Genomic DNA, 17,634 nt, shown 5'->3' with positions numbered 1-17,634 from the left:
TATCCATAAACGCTGCTGGTGCGTTTGTCAGACCAAAGGACATTACCAGAAACTCAAAATGTCCATAACGAGTCCGAAAAGCAGCCTTAGGCACATCTACATCACGGATCCGAAGTTGATGATACCCAGACCTCAAATCAATCTTGGAAAAACACTTCCCACCCTGCAACTGGTCAAACAAATGATCGATGCGAGGAAGAGGATATCTGTTCTTGACAGTAACCTTGTTCAACTGTCTTTATTCGATACACAGTCGAAAGGAACCGTCTTTCTTTTTCACAAACAGAACTAGAGCACCCCATAGAGAAGTACTCGGTCTGATGAACCCGCTATCCAACAACTCTTGTAACTGGTCCTTCAACTCCTTCAGCTCTGCAGGAGCCATCCGATACGGCGATATCGAAATCGGAGCTGTACGAGAAACCACATCAATGCAAAACTCAATCTCACGGTCAGGTGGTAATCCAGGTAATTCCTCTGGAAACACATCAGTGAACTCATTCACTATCGGAACACTATGCATGTCACCACTATCAGTCTCCAAATCATGAACCACAGCAAGAAAACCCTGGCAACCATTGCCTAACATCCGCTTTGCCTTGATGGCGGAAATCCGATTCTTGGGTGTCTCCGCCTTTTCTCCCTGAAAGGAAAAAGGTAGATCACCTTGAATCCGAAACTCGACTGACTTCCCTCGACAGTCAATAGAAGCAAAGTGGCGTGACAACCAATCTATTCCCAAGATAACTTCAAAAGAAAGAACGTCAAGCACAATCAAATCAGAACATAATTCTCTACCCTGAATAACCACTGGACAAGAAGGATAAACGACGTCCACTACTACACCTTCAGACATAGGTGTAGACACAGCTAGAGGTTCACTCAAAATAGATGGTGCAATACCCAATTTTCCCGCAAAACAAGTAGAAACAAACGAATGGGTTGCACCCGCATCAAATAACACTAACGCACTAGTAAAAGAAATCGGAATGGTACCTTGCACCACATCATTTGATGCACGCGCATCCTGAGGAGTAAGTGCAAACACTCTGGCCTGACCCTGCGGCTGCTGATGCGAACTCTGCCCAGTACCATAACTGTTGGAACCTCTACCACCGTTACCACGGCCACTAAAACCCCTGCCACCAGAACCTCGGCCCCGCTGGCCACCAAAAGATGCTGCAGGTTGAGAGTATCCTACAGACTGTGTGAACGCAGGTCTCTGCTGCTGGTAAGACGACTGCGCCACACTGGAGTTAGACATCTGCTGCCCAGATGTCGGACAATCCCTGGAGAAATGACCCGGCTGGCCACAAGAGAAACAACCTCTAGGAGCTAACTGACACTGACCATAGTGCATGCGTCTGCAATTCTGGCAAAACAGAATGTTTGATCCACCATTGTACCCGCGTCCTGAACCACGGTTACTCCCACTGCTACTAGAACTGTACGGAGCACTCCTAGTACTATGCCTCCCCTTGTTATGCGTATGACGACTCCCCCTATTGGCCTGAGAAGAGCCACTGTAGTAGTTTCCACTACCATGCTGCGCTGGGGCCTGTTGCCCCCCACTAGGAAGATCATTCTTTCCCTTCTGATTCTGGAAAGGGTCAGAGATCGTCCCAAACTGAATCAACGAATTCTCCATCCGTCGAGCACTATCCACTACTCGAGCAAACTCCATGTCTGCCCCTATCAGCAAAGGAAGAAATTCCGAGCCTAAACCCCTAATATAGCGGTCGTTCACTCGCCCTCAATCACCCTGTAGATCTGTAGCAAACCGCCCCAAACTGACAAACTCTGTAGTGTAGTCTGTCACTGATCTATCCCCTTTCTTCAGATTTAGCAGCTTTTCTCTGAAATTCTCAGTAACAGAGAAAGGTAGATAGTAACCTCTGAACCTGTTCACAAAATCAGCCTAAGACAATGTAGCCATCTCTGGCCTGATGTTATCGCAAAACCAGTCCTTAGCTGGACCCTTTAGCGACATCTCCACAAGCATTACTGATTGACGATCAGTAGCTTGAATTCTCTGACTATTGTACTCAAACTCTTTCAAAAAATCAAGAGCATCCCCAGTACCATCAAAAGAAGTCGGATTCAACTTCGTGTAGGTCATCACCATCTCTCTGTCTGTCGGAATGTGACCGGCACCAGCAAGTCCACCCATACCAGCTACAGCACCAGCCTGAGGTTGCTGTTGCTGCGCTAACTGACTTAGTACAGTACACTGATTCTGCAGAAGAGCCTGGTTGTTCTGCATCTCGACAATCCCAACCAAGAAAGTAGCAAAGTCGAACGCCTGCATATTCGGTGCCTGTTGCACCCCTGGTGCCTGCTGCACATTCGGTGCCTGCTGCACATTCAGTGCCTGCTGCACATTCGGTGCCTGAACACCTGCTGCACCACGTCCTCTAGCTCCACCTCTACCAGCACCAGCACCAGCTCCTCTGCCTCTACCTCTATCTCTGCCAGCACCTCTACCTCTACCACGTCCAGCATTGGCCGGAACTGGTGGTACGTTCTGATCGACTTCCATGGAAATCGCATCATCAGCCTCAGCTTCTTGCTCTGCCGCAGCACGAGCACGAGAACGAACAACGTTGTCCATATCCTAAAGATTGAACAATAACAATTTAAATAATACGCAATTCATACCCAAGTATGAAACAAAACAAGTAACAATTAGGATTTCCCGAGAAATCAACAACAATAAAGTATTTACCCAAGTGAAATAAAATTAACATTTAACAGCATCAAATAAACATGTAATGACTGACTCGACGCAATCCTATTGGTGTTGGCAGAATATTTTAAAAATCAAAAGATGACGTTTTTAAAGACATGACATAATCCTATAGTAGTTCCTAAGACACAACTTTACTTAACTGAGTAAACACATAGCATGCAAATGGCCTTGGTTTGAAACCTAGCTCTGATACCAAGTTTGTCACGACCCATTTTCATGAATCGCAACCGGCGCTAGGGTATGGGTAATGTAGTACCAAAACCCGTGGCTAGCCTTTCAATTAACATACAAACATATAAACCTGCAGAAAACCAATGCTCGGGGGCAACCGAGACTTCAGCCTAAATCTAGCAGTTATAATATTCAGCAATTAAAAAAACATGCTTTCCAATAATAGTATTAATTCGGCTTAACATAAATAATTCTGAATAATAATATATCATGCCAAAGCAATAATAATCCAGTCGGACCAATCCGACAACAACTAAAATAAAATAAAGACGTCTAGTCAACTACTGCGGTCTAAGAATGAAATAATTGATAGTTCTACTAAAATAAATGGAACCTCCGAAGAAAAGTAAATGCGAAGATCACCAGACTCTCTCAGATCATAACCCTGGGAAAAATTGGAAAAACAACGGGGTCATATATACTGAGATGAGTTTATACAACTATCTACATTTATTAAGTGGAAAACCGGTGCGCACGCAGTCCTAATGATGCCCATTAGGTAGCATGTTCCAACTAAGAGCCATAATATAAAAGCAGTTCGAAATATACGTACAGTATATATATTTAATATTTAAAATAACAATTTACTTAATAAAGCGGTAAATAGTAAGTACAAACTCACTGCTTGCTAATCCACGTGATAACCGGCAAGCAACTAATCCTGTTTTGCCTCTGGAGCACGAACAACAGACGGGTCTAGACAAATGAAATAATTATTAAAAACAGACCCTAACTCTAGAGAGTACTAGACACCACATAGGACTAGCACAACTAACACGTCGGAATTTAAATAATCCAAAGCAACACAAAAATACCCAAAAGGTAATAAAGCCCAATTAAAACAAGTCTATTGAGTTCTCACTTTAAAATCCAATTTATAAATATTATTTAATAAACTTTAAATAATAATTAATTTCCAAATAGTGGGTTAACCGAGTTATCATTAACTACCAAGCTAACCTCACTTGTCGGGTGACCCAGGTCTAACCCGACTCAAAACGTTTATCAATATAAACACGAGTTTATATTTCTAAAATAATTCAATAAAATAATAATCCAATTTAAAAGCGGAACTCAATAACTTCAATTCCAAGTAACCCAAGTTACATCCCAAAAATCTAACCATTTTAAGTTTATAAAAGTTTAGGGACTAAACTGTACTTTAGCCAATTAGGGACTAAACTGTACATTAGCCAATTTGATATCCGAAATCAATTTAATTGCTTTTGTTTATAATTAAAACAAAATATAACGTTACTAATTAAAAATCCACTTAATTAGGTTATAGAATAAGTTCAGGGGCTAAATTGCAATTTAGCCAATTTCATGCCAAATTGATATTCTTAACTAAATAGAATTATCCGAATAATTATATTAACTCAATTTATAATTAATTATCGTTTTCAATATTTAATTTATAAATCAAAATAAAATCCAAGTTATTAGTTTAAGTTTAACATTAAGGATTTGTTTGGTTCAAACAAAACAATTATGTGATCAAAAAGGACATTTGTCCATCATCTCCATTTCAAAGGAGTATTCCCCGCCCAAGCCTACTCTTCAACCATAACTCCATTTTTCAACAAGGCATTAGGTACAATTTCAATCCAAGCTTATATTTAACAACTTTATTCAAACAATATCATGAGATTAAGGTTTCCGAGATACACAAATCGACCCAAACAAAATCAAGAACTAATCGGCATAACCATGGTGAATTCAACAAGAACCATACGACAATTCAATACCACGGCATGACATAACCCAACCAATTTTGTTAACCCATTAAACAAGGATGCTAATTAATCAACGTTAAAAGATCACAACCATAGCCTAAGACATAAAGAAAAGCATCGGCAGCAACATATAACCCAAGAACTAGTTAAAGCATTTCTAAAACGGAAATCGTACGGCGAATGGAACGAGATCGATAGCGTACCGTTCAACGAAAACGAGATAGGGGGACGTAGAGAATCGAGGCTACAATCTCTGGGATCAAACGATTCTGATTTCGACCAAGAAACGAATGAGAACGATCAAAATTACGTAATGTCGTTCGAACGTGAAAACTGAATTCAACGAGTTAAAGAAACTTACCGGGACAGCCACTTTGAATGATGATTGCAGCAGCGTTTCTTAGTGAAAATGGAAGTTTAAGATGTCTAGGGTTTGTTTGTAGTGTGGAGAATAGATTAGGGTTGAGTTTTTAGTATTTAAGTAGGTCGATTAGGTTAGAACGATTGACGAAAGTACCCCTACGGAAGGATGGGCTGGTCTCGAACGAGACCAGCTGATAACAGCCTTGGTCTCGTTTGAGAATTGTAATTCTCGAACGAGACCGGCCTTATTTGGCACAGGTCTCGTTCGAGACCTGTGTAGGGCCGAAAAATAATATTATTTGGCCCATGGGCCAAACCCCCATGGGCCAACCAAACCCACATAGGGCTAAAACCAAACCCAAATAAAATCCTACACGCAAACCAAACGATCCACGATACCGAGTACGACTCAAATTATTTCCGCAATTCAATAATAAAATTTTAAAAATTCCCGGGATATTACATTCTCCCCAACTAATTAAAAATTCGTCCTCGAATTTAACACGACAAACAATTAATACCAGAATAATACGTACATAGATAACAACCATTTAATCACATAAAAATAAAGCATCGTACCTCACGGAAAAACAAAAGGATAGCGATTCCGCATATCCGACTCGGTCTACCAAGTACATTCTTCAACAGAATGATTGCGCCCGAGGACTTTGACCATCAGAATCTCCTTGTTCCGCAACTTACACACCTGCGTGTCAACAATCTCAACTGGCTGTTCCTCATAGGACAGCTCCTGGTCAATCTCAACACTCTGAGGCACAATCACGTGCGAAGGATCAGAAATGCACTTTCTCAACATAGAAACGTGAAACATAGGATGTACTAACGACATGTCTGGCGGCAGAACCAGACGATAAGCCACAACTCCAATCCTCTCTGAAATCTCATAAGGACCAATATAACTCGGTGCCAACTTTCCCTTGACACCAAACGAACCACGCCTTTCATAGGCGAAACCCAAAGAAACACGAATAGTTAACTTTAACTAATGGACAAAAAGGTAATTTATATTATGTAGTCTAGTTAATTATATAAACTTTTCCCACAAATAGTTAACTAATTGTTAATCATCAGGAATCATATAGTTATCCATAATTTATTAAAAGATTATTCAGAGCTAAAAAAAAATCAATAGAACAAATAAACCTAATTCATACACAATTGATTCAGAGTAAAAAAGAATCCTAAATCACTACCAGCTAACCTTTAGTTTCCATATAGTTATATAAATTACTTCATGCCTAATTTTCTTCTAAAAATTAGGCCATGCGATGCATACAAATTCATAATTTCAAAAGGAAAAAACCACAAAACAAATTAATAACACAACATAAAGTTTACACATAGTTAACCATTGGTAAACTACATCTACTAAAAAATGTTATTAACATCATAAAGTCATTTTAGATAAACCTAACAATAATATGTACTAACATTTAATAACACACCGATAATTTAAAAAAAGATTTAATATTGAAATAAAATAAGTTAACTATTAGTTAACCATCATCAGACAGCATATAGTATCCCTTTAATTATTTCAAGTTAACTATTAGATAACCATCATATAACATCTAGTATCTTTAATTATTTCAAGTTAACTGTTTGTTAATCATCAGACAGCATATAGTATCCCTAATTGATGCATAATTGGTGAATTATGTAACTAATGGACAAAAAGGTAATTTACATTATATAGTCTAATTAATTATATAAACTTTCCCCTAACATAGTCGTTGACCACTTGGAACCATATATTTATACATAATTTATACTTAATTTTCATTTTCTGTTGGATCCTTATTTCTTTTCATTATGTTTTATCTTATTGAATTTTTGACTTTCTTTTTAATTAATTATAATGGCAACAAATGGATATAGAATATTTTTTTTGAAAGATGCTGCCACTACCACATAAGTCACTTTCAGCAACACTAGGTAAGTGTTGCTATATATGTAAAAACCATTGCCTTAGGCCTATTGTAACGCTTTTCAATCAGCTACATTTGCGGCCGCTGCAGTAGGCTTTGATAGCTACTGCAGCAATTTTTTTAAACTATTGTAATAGAAAAAAAATCGCTGCAATTAATAACAAAAGCAACGGTTTGAAACATCTATTGTAACAGTTTGGTAATGCATTTTTGGCAACATTTATTTTTTTAAGGCAACGGTTTGTACAGTACTTTAGGCAACATTTATTTTTATAAGACAGCGATTTTTATAATATTATAGGCAACATTTGTTTTTGTAAGGCAACAATTTGATATTACTTTAAGCAACACTTATATGTACTGATGTAATGGTTTGGCTAAACTTGAAGCAACGATTTATATAGAATACGCAACAATTTATATTTAAAGAACAAGAATTAAAAACGGAAACTATTTCGCTAAATTTAAAAACAGAAAACATTCACTAAAAATGGATAACATAAAATATTTACTAAAGTTAGAAGACAGAAATATTCATAGAATTCAAAGTCTAAAAATATTCCATCCAATACATCACAAAAAGAAAATGTATTCATCAAACATAACGATTATATTACAAAACATAACTAGTACTTAACTAGAGGAGCTCTCAATCAAAATTGAGCGCTTTCAGAATCCGAATTTTCACTTGGTTCAACTACTATATGATTCACTTGAGACATAACACTTTCAAATAACGCCTTATACCCAGCCATCTCCTTGTCAAATTGATCTTTCAGTTCTTTCCTTATCTTGTCCGTGATAGATTGCCCAAGCTCTTCGGGTATAATTATTGAAGAACTGCATCCTACTCCGTTCTTCAAATTGGTTCTTGTAACCCCTCTTCCATACAGAAATGCACGACCGGGAGGCCTCTCACCTATAACAGTGGAAAAAGAATCATTTTCACTGTTTAGGAGCTCCTGCAATTTGGACTGCAGCCAAATAAGACAGAATATAGTATCAGAAATATGACAAACTAACAACCAGATCTTGGACTATAATGCTACAGACAACTACAAAGACTTGCATTTACACAAAACAGAACATAAAAACACAAGACTTGAATTTACACAAAATGGAAAACATTCACTAAAAAGGACAAATAACCTCATCATAAGGACATTCTATATACATTCCACAAGATGTATAATTTTCTTAAGAACACATGAGAAACAGATTATGTATATAAAGTTATATTTCCAAAAGGCTGAACAAATAAAAAGGACAAATAACCTCATCATAAGGACATTTTACTATTGTCTCTCATATTTCATTTCCTATTGCACATTCCCTTTTTTTTTCTAAGGGATGATTACTAATTACATAAATAACGACATTCTATACAACCAAATTTCTTTTAGGCAATTTAACAAAAACGTTCTTTACTTTAAAAACGTACCCACGTCAAATCAATAGCAAAGGTCCCCATTCTAACATCATTGATCAAATCAGTACCCTTAATACTAAAATGTTTCTTTTTCCCTCTCTCTGATGCATTTAGCCTAGCACAAATATTTGAAAAGTAGAAGCGAAATTGAATCTTACAATTTTGCTAGTTGTATCTTCCCTTGATTCCTTGTATGAACGGCCCGCTTTTCTCTTGCGCGTGGCAATGAACATTTCCGCCAAAGTCGGATCAGCCTTATCCTCCTTTTCATCTTGCTGCAACATGGAATTATAAAACCGTTGGTGAAAATCATGTCATAGTTTGAAATTAAATCAAATCAATTAAATTAAATTCTTACCAATTTTTTTCTTATTCTAGCAAATTTTTTTGGCCCTGCAGTATGCATATCCTTCTGTTGGTTCCGATTTTCAACATTTATCTCACTAATGCGCTGTAAAAAGACAAGATGGAGATGACAAATTCAAGATCAGAAAAGATAAGGGGAATATGAGGCATGAAAGCTGATTATTTAATAGAAAATCTTGAGAAAAGAATAATATTAATAAGATAAATAAAAATACCTTTACAAAATCAGTATTCCAATAGTTGAGAAGAGCTTTAAATTGCGTCTCCGGTACTCGGGATGGACGAGATGCAAGTCTTGATTTATCGGTCTTGAACTTATAATAATGGTTCTTCTTTAATCTGCATTTATAAACTCTCCAGTTATCCCCGATAGTTTTCAAAACCCATCTAAAACTATTGGTTGAAAATGAACATTTAAAACTATTGGTTTTCTTTCTTCCATTCTCCTTGAGTGTACCTTACTCAATGTAGTAGGTCCTCTAGTTCTTTTCTCTTTGGGCTCTTTTCCTAAATGGAACAGGCAGAAGATGCAGACAGGGTCAAGAGATTATCACAGTAACACTTGAACAATTTAATCTTAGGTTATCCTGAATTACTCAACTTCCAAAATCTACTTAACAATTACAATTTTAACTGAATGATGAAAAATATAATTCATAAAGCCATTTTGAGTTAAATCAACATTTTACCACACCACAAGTGCATACAGCCATAGACAAACATCAACATCACATTTAGCAGAGAATTTTTTGTTCCAATTGAACAAAGCCAAGAGTTGAAAACAAAAGAAGAAAATTAACTCTAATTTAAACCACTAATTAGCTAACACTAACAATGATAACCATAATCTGTTTCGAATTAATGAGATTAACTAAGAAGCAGGATTAGTGAAGAGTAATCATTGTTAAGCAAAATTTGAAGAAATAGTTAGAAGCTAATGAACTGAATTTACAATACTATTCAGTAAGTACATTTTGTGAAATCAAATTACAGATATGGTCACATCTTCTTTTTTCAAAACTTCCACTTCATAATTGAGCAATTTTATTTTATGTTAGTAGTGGGAACTTTGAATATAAATTTATACAAAAAACTAATTAACAAACAACTAATAATGATAACACCAATATTATCCTAATGAGTTGGCCTCATAATCAGCGTTATCATATCAAAACTTGCTTTTTCAGAATTCAGCAAATTCCACAGCAACACTTTGAAATTATACATTGGCAACTCAAGAATAAAGTTCAAGAAGTAACTAAGAATCTTTGATACCTGAACTTGTCTCTTCATTCGGTTGTACTTCAATATTCTCATCAAGATGTTCGGTTTCTTCTTGCTCCTCTGTATCCTTTTCGAGATGTTCTTGTTCTCTTTGCTTTTCGCTAATAATAGCATCATCGACTAAATCCTCTTCAATTGCATGAGCTGCTCCCGTGGATTTCACTTCGCCGATTTTTTCTTTAGTTCTTTTTTCCTTTGAAGTCCTAGATTTTGAATAAGAATGAGTAAATCTCTGGCAGTATATTTTTTTTGTTGACCTCACTTCAACAATATTTTTCTTTCCATTTTTCCTTCTCTTAAAATGTTTCAAGTTATCTAGATGAAAACCAGACCTGCATTTCACAAAGAAAATAACTACACTTATAACTCAAACTTAACTAAGAGCATTCACAAAGAAACTAACCAAACTAAGAGCATTCACCCTAATTAAACCCTGATTACATCCACAATCATAAGAATTTATTTCACAAACAGTAAACCCTAATTACATTGAAGATTAAAGAAGAATCAGTAAATTATACAAACCTTAAAGAAGACATTTGAAGAGATCAGTAAACCTAGAAGAGAAAGAGATGTTAGCAATGAAAATAAAAATAAAATTGAAAGAGAAACAGATGTTACCTTTGGCGATGAATTAGAGATTGAAAGAGAAACAGATGTTACCTTTGGTGATGGCGATGAAGATGACGATGGCTATGGAAGAGAAGCTCAATCGCTGAATTTGAAAGAGAAGCTCAATCGTTATGAACTGATATTCGCACCTAAAAGTTAAGCTAATAAATTACGGAAAAATGCGATTAGAGTGATTTTACCTGTAACAGCGGCAAAAAACAAATTCTAGAAACCCTAAATCCAATATAAGCAGAGAGAAACCTAATTGCAAAGCTGAGATCGGGGATGACGATGAAGGATGAAGGATAGTTTTGGAGATCGGGGATGACGAACAGAAGCTATAGCTCGTTCTCAATTTGAAATGTAAAATTGAAAGAGAAGCCTGATGAAATTGAAAGAGAAGCCCGATGAAAGAGATGCAGTCTTTAGATGGTGTTTAATCAATTTGAGTAATTTTGTTTTTTATGTTTAAAATTGAAGGATGAAATTTGAAATTTAAATAGAAAAGTCAATACTACCACCTTTAATATTAAGGACATTTAATTGTATTATAATATTTAATTTTTTTTACTGAACTCATAAATTAATACCTGCTGATAATACTCAAATCAATTATACACTAAGCTATTGAATATAATATTGAAAATCAATTTGATCCGAAACTGCATCATTTTATTAATTAGAATTATGAGTAATTAGTACATATTGAAAAATAAAAGATGTTTAAATGAAATGAATTTCTATAATTTTGTTATGGTCTTATCAAGTTATTTACTGATTTTAAACTTTTACTGTAATTTTGAGTTGTTTATTGTTTATTAAGACTTATAATATAGTTAAAAATGTAATTTGATATGATGTAATAAAAGGCAGCAGTTTAAAAGTGTTGCTAGATTCAGTCCAACTGTTGCATTTGCTTATGCTAATGCAGCAGTTACCTATATCTGTTACCTTATGTTGCAAATTCGTGATTTTTGTTAATTTCTTTACAACAGTTTTTAACTGTAACCTTTCTGTTGCCTTATACATACTATTGCAACAGTATTGAAAGTGTTGCCTTGCATGTGTTGCTGAAAGTGACTTATGTGGTAGTGTGCATCTTTGCACCTCTTCTAAAAGTGTAAGTATTATTATTCATTCAGTTTAATACTATTTTGTTTATTTCTAAAATTTGTTGCAGCTCAGCTTAGCCAAATTCCCAGGTTAATTGGGTTGATCAAGGCTATATAATTTTTAATTTTTTGTATCAATTAGTTTTGTAATCAGATTGTTTAAGGTAAGCGTTTTGATAGCCTGAAGTTGGCTAGAAAAGGTATTTTTGAAAGGTTAAGTTTAACTAGGAATTTTGTTAGCTCGATAATTTATCGGTTATTCAGACAACGTTTTGAGTTGAGATTAATTACAACCATAGAAAAAGTGATTTCAGAAATTAATTATCGTTTTATCCCGATAATTAATTTATTTTAGCTTATTTGGATAGCTAATTAAATAACATTCGAAAAATGTTATTTAACTTACGGAAAATGTTATCATATCCTCAATTCATTTGAAAACAGAAAATTAAAACCCTACTCGCTTGGCTCTTTTTGGGGCTGTTCTGCAGTCCTAAAAACAGCTCAGGGAGGGGAGTTTGGGTGTGTTATTAGCCCCCCTGCGCGTATCTGATGAAGTTCGACACCTAACGGAACTTTTAGACAATGTTGTAGACAATAAGAATGTTCAATTAGTTTGGAAATCGAACTGTTTTTAGTAAGCGTTTTGATATACCGAAGTTGGCCAGAAAAAGGATTTTTGAAAAGTTAAGTTTAACTAGGAATCTTGTTAGCTCGATAATTTATCGATTATTAAGACAACATTTTGAGTTGAGATTAATTATAACCATAGGAAAGGTGATTTAATAAATTAATTATCGATTTATCCCGATAATTAATTTATTTTAGCTAATATAGATAGCTAATTAAATAGCATTCGTAAAATGTTATTTAACGTACGTAAAATGTTATCATATATTCATTTCATTTGAGAACAAAAAATTAAAACCCTGTTCGCTTTGCTGGTTTTGCGGCTATTGTGCATTCCCAAAAACAGCTCAGAGAGGTCAGTTTGGGTGCGTTTTTTGCCCCCCTGCGCGTACCAGATGAAGTTCGAACCTCAACAGAACTTTTAGACGGTGTTGCAGACCATAAGAATGTTCAATTAGTTTGGTAATCGGATAGTTTTAAGTAAGCGTTTTTATAGACCGAAGTTGGCTAGAAAAGGGATTTTAGAAAAGTTGAGTTAAACTAGGAATTTTGTTAGCTCGATAATTTATAGGTTATTCGGACAACGTTTTGAGTTGAGATTAAATATAATCATAGAAAAAGTGATTTAATAAATTAATTATCGTTTTATCCCGATAATTAATTTATTTTAGCTAATTTGGATAGCTAATTAAAAAACATTCGGAAAATGTTATTTAACGTACGGAAAATGTTATCATATCTTCATTTCAATTGAAAACAGAAATTAAAACCCTGCTCGCTTGGCTGTTTTTGGGGTTGCTATACAATCTCAAAAACAGCTCAAGGAGGGGAGTTTGGGTGCGTTTTTTGCCGCCCTGCGCTTACCAGATGAAGTTCGAACCTCAATTGAACTTTTAGACGGTTTGCAGACAATAAGAATGTTAAATTAGTTTGGTAATCAGACTGTTTCAAGTAAGCATTTTGATAGACCGAAGTTGGCCAGAAAAGGGATTTTTAAAAAGTTGAGTTTAACAAGGAATTTTGTTAGCTCGATAATTTATCGGTTATTCAGACAACGTTTTGATTATTGATTAAATTATAACCATAGGAAAAGTGATTTAATAAATTAATTATCATTTTATCCCGATAATTAATTTATTTTATCTAATTTGGATAGCTAATTAAATAACATTCGGAAAATGTTATTTAACGTACGGAAAATGTTATCATATCTTTATTTCATTTGAAAACAGAAAATTAAAACCCTGTTTGCTTTGCCGTTTTTGGGGCCGTTCTGCATTCTAAAAAACAGCTCAGGAAATGGAGTTTGATTGCGTTTTTTGACCTCCTGCGCATGCTGGATGAAGTTCAAACCTAGATAGAAGTTTTATACGGTGTTGCAGACAATAAGAATGTTCAAACAGTTTGGTAATCATATTGTTTTAAGTAAGCGTTTTGATAGCCCGAAGTTGGCTAGAAAAGGTATTTTTGAAAAGTTGAGTTTAACTAGGAATTTTGTTAGCTCTATAATTTATCGGTTATTCAGACAAGGTTTTGAGTTGAGATTAATTACAACCATAGAAAAAGTGATTTCATAAATTAATTATCGTTTTATCCCGATAATTAGTTTATTTTAGCTAATTTGGATAGCTACTTAAATAACATTCGAAAAATGTTATTTAACGTACGAATTTTTTTTCATATCCTCATTTCATTTGAAAACAGAAAATTAAAACCCTTCTCGCTTGGCTGTTTTGTAGTCCCAAAAATAGCTCAGGGAGGGGAATTTAGGTGCGTTATTTGCCCCCTACGCGTACTGGATGAAGTTCGAACATAAACAGAACTTTTGGACAGTGTTGCAGACAATAAGAATGTTCAATTAGTTGGGTAATCAGACTGTTTTCAATAAGCATTTTGATATACCGAAGGTTGCCAAAAAAGGGATTTTTGAAAAGTTAAGTTTAACTAGGAATTTTGTTACCTCGATAATTTATCAGTTATTAAGACAACGTTTTGAGTTGAGATTAATTATAAACATAGGAAAAGTGATTTATTAAATTAATTATCGTTTTATCCCGATAATTACTTTATTTTAGCTAATATGGATAGCTAATTAAATAACCATTACAAAAAATTTGGCTTCTTGTGACGAATAAAATTTATCATGTTAAGCCCAAAATTTGTCACAACAACGTTATTGTGACTACTTTGTGACAAATTTTGTTGGTCACAACAAACAAGTCACAATAAGTCAATTTTATAGTTTGTCACCATAAATTTTCTATTGTAATAAAATTGTTTTGTCACATTCATATTTATTGTGACGAAAATGTATATCACAAGTAATCTAATGTTGTCAAAATTTGTCGTAATATACATCGACTTCTAGTGACAAAACGCTAATAACATGACAAAAAGATATTTATCACAATTCATATAAATTTGTCACTACATACACTGAGTTATTAGTGACAAAAAAATTATATGGTGACAAAACCATATTTATCACAATTAATATACATTTGTCACCACATACGCCGAGTTATTAGTGACAAAAAGATTGTGAAGTGACAAAAAAATATTTATCATAAGTAATTAATCATAAAGTGACGAAATTGATTGACATAATAATTAATTAGTTGTGATAAATTTAAGAAAAGTTGAGTTTGACTAGAAATTTTGTTAGCTCGATAAATTATCGGTTATTCGGACAACGTTTCTAGTTGGAATTATTGAAAATTATATAAAAGTTATTTGATAAATAAATTATCGTTTTATCCCGTTTTTGGGGCTTTTCTGCATTCCCCAAAACAGCTCAGGGAGGGGAGTTTGGGTGCTTTTTTTGACCCTATAAGCGTACCAGATGAAGTTGGAACCTCAATGGAAGTATTAGAGGGTGTTGAAGACAATAAGAATGTTCAATTAGTTTGTTAATCAGACCGTTTTATGTAAGCATTTTGATAGCCCGAAGTAGGCTAGAAAAGGGATTTTTGAAAAGTTGAGTTTAACTAGGAATTTTGTTAGGTCGATAAGTTATCTGTTATTGGGACAACATATCTAGTTGGGATATTTAAAATCATAGAAAAGTTATTTGATAAATAAATTATCGTTTAATCCCGTTTTTGGGATTTTTGTGCATTCCACAAAACAGCTCAGGGAGGGGAGTTTGGGTGCGTTTTTAACCCTATAAGCGTACAGGATGAAGTTGGAACCTGAACAAAAGATTTAGACAGTGTTACAGGCAATATGAATATTCAATTAGTTTGTTAATCAGACCGTTTTATGTAAGCATTTTGATAGCCCGAAGTAGGCTAGAAAATGGATTTTTGAATAGTTGAGTTTAACTAGAAATTTTGTTAGCTCGATAAGTTATCTGTTATTGGGACAACATTTCTAGTTGGGATTATTTAAAATCATAGAAAAGTTATTTGATAAATAAATTATCGTTTTATCCCGTTTTTGGGGTTTTTGTGCATTCCCCAAAACAGTTAAGGGAGGAGAGTTTGGGTGCGTTTTTTGACCCTATAAGCGTACCGGATGAAGTTGGAACCTGAACAAAAGATCTAGACAGTGTTACAGACAATATGAATATTCAATTAGTTTGTTAATTAGACAATTTTATGTAAGCATTTTGATAGCCCGAAGTAGGCTAGAAAAGGGATTTTTGAAAAGTTCAGTTTGACTAGGAATTTTGTTAGCTCGATAAATTATCGGTAATTCGGACAACGTTTCTAGTTGGGATTATTTAAAATCATATAAAAGTTATTTGATAAATTAATTATCCTTTTATCCTGTTTTTGGGGCTTTTCTGCATTCCCCAAAACAGCTAAGGGAGGGGAGTTTGGGTATGTGTTTTGACCCCCTACGCGTACCGGACGAAGTTGGAACCTCAACGGAAGTTTTATAGTGTGTTGAAGACAATAAGAATGTTCAATTAGTTTGGTAATCAGACTGTGTTAAGTAAGCGCTTTGATAGCCCGAAGTAGGCTAGAAAATGAATTTTTAAAAAGTTGAGTTTAACTAGGAATTCTGTTAGCTCGATAAGTTATCGGTTATTCAGACAACGTTTCTAGTTGGGATTAATTAAAATAATAGAAGAGTTATTTGATAAATGAATTATCATTTTATCCCACTTTTGGGGCTTTTCTGCATTCCCCAAAACAGCTCAGGGAGTGGAGTTTGGGTGCTTTTTTTAACCTTATAAGCGTACCGGATGAAGTTGGAACCTGAACAAAAGATTTAGACAGTGTTACAGAAAATATGAATATTCAATTAGTTTGTTAATCAGACCGTTTTATATAAGCGTTTTGATAGCCCGAAGTAGGCTAGAAAAGGGATTTTTGAAAAGTTGAGTTTAACTAGGAATTTTGTTAGCTCGATAAATTATCGGTTATTCAGACAACGTTTCTAGTTGGGACTATTGAAAATCATATAAAAGTTATTTGATTAATAAATTATCGTTTTATCCCGTTTTTGAGGTTTTTGTGCATTCCCCAAAACAGCTCAGGGAGGGGAGTTTGGGTGCTTTTTTTGACCCTATAAGCGTACCGGATGAAGTTGGAACCTCAACGGAAGTTTTAGAGGGTGTTGAAGACAATAAGAATGTTCAATTAGTTTGTTAATCAGACCTTTTTATGTAAGCATTTTGATAGCCCGAAGTAGGCTAAAAAAGGGATTTTTGAAAAGTTGAGTTTAACTATGAATTTTGTTAGGTTGATAAGTTATCTGTTATTGGGACAACATATCTAGTTGGGATTATTTAAAATCATAGAAAAGTTATTTGATAAATAAATTATTGTATAATCCCGTTTTTGGGATTTTTGTGCATTCCACAAAACAGCTCAGGGAGGGGAGTTTGGGTGCGTTTTTTTAACCCTATAAGCGTACAGGATGAAGTTGGAACCTGAACAAAAGATTTAGACAGTGTTACAGGCAATATGAATATTCAATTAGTTTGTTAATCAGACCGTTTTATGTAAGCATTTTGATAGCCCGAAGTAGGCTAGAAAATGGATTTTTGAATAGTTGAGTTTAACTAGAAATTTTGTTAGCTCGATAAGTTATCTGTTATTGGGACAACATTTCTAGTTGGTATTATTTAAAATCATAGAAAAGTTATTTGATAAATAAATTATCGTTTTATCCCGTTTTTGGGGTTTTTGTGCATTCCCCAAAACAGTTAAGGGAGGAGAGT

General features: G+C 34.6%; 1 protein-coding gene across 1 annotated transcript; it reads right to left on the bottom strand.

Annotated features, from left to right (window-relative positions):
• Positions 1-7,535: 7,535 nt before the first annotated feature.
• LOC130014916 (uncharacterized) lies at positions 7,536-8,741 on the bottom strand. The gene is made up of 2 exons (XM_056103968.1): positions 8,616-8,741; positions 7,536-8,002 (listed from the first exon to the last, which is right to left on the bottom strand). Exons 1-2 carry the CDS (start codon positions 8,739-8,741, stop codon positions 7,682-7,684), a joined length of 447 nt encoding a protein of 148 aa, XP_055959943.1. The 3' UTR covers positions 7,536-7,681.
• Positions 8,742-17,634: the final 8,893 nt, after the last annotated feature.

The sequence above is a fragment of the Mercurialis annua genome, linkage group LG8, assembly GCF_937616625.2.
Source record: "Mercurialis annua linkage group LG8, ddMerAnnu1.2, whole genome shotgun sequence".
Lineage (NCBI taxonomy): Eukaryota > Viridiplantae > Streptophyta > Magnoliopsida > Malpighiales > Euphorbiaceae > Mercurialis > Mercurialis annua.
This window is presented reverse-complemented; position numbering and strand designations above follow the sequence as displayed.

Coding starts and splice junctions, on each gene's coding strand:
- LOC130014916 (XM_056103968.1), bottom strand. CDS start 8,741: ATGTTGCAGCAAGATGAAAAGGAGGATAAGGCTGATCCGACTTTGGCG. Junction 8,003..8,615: donor AAGATACAACTAGCAAAATT/GTAAGATTCAAT, acceptor ATTTGGCTGCAG/TCCAAATTGCAGGAGCTCCT.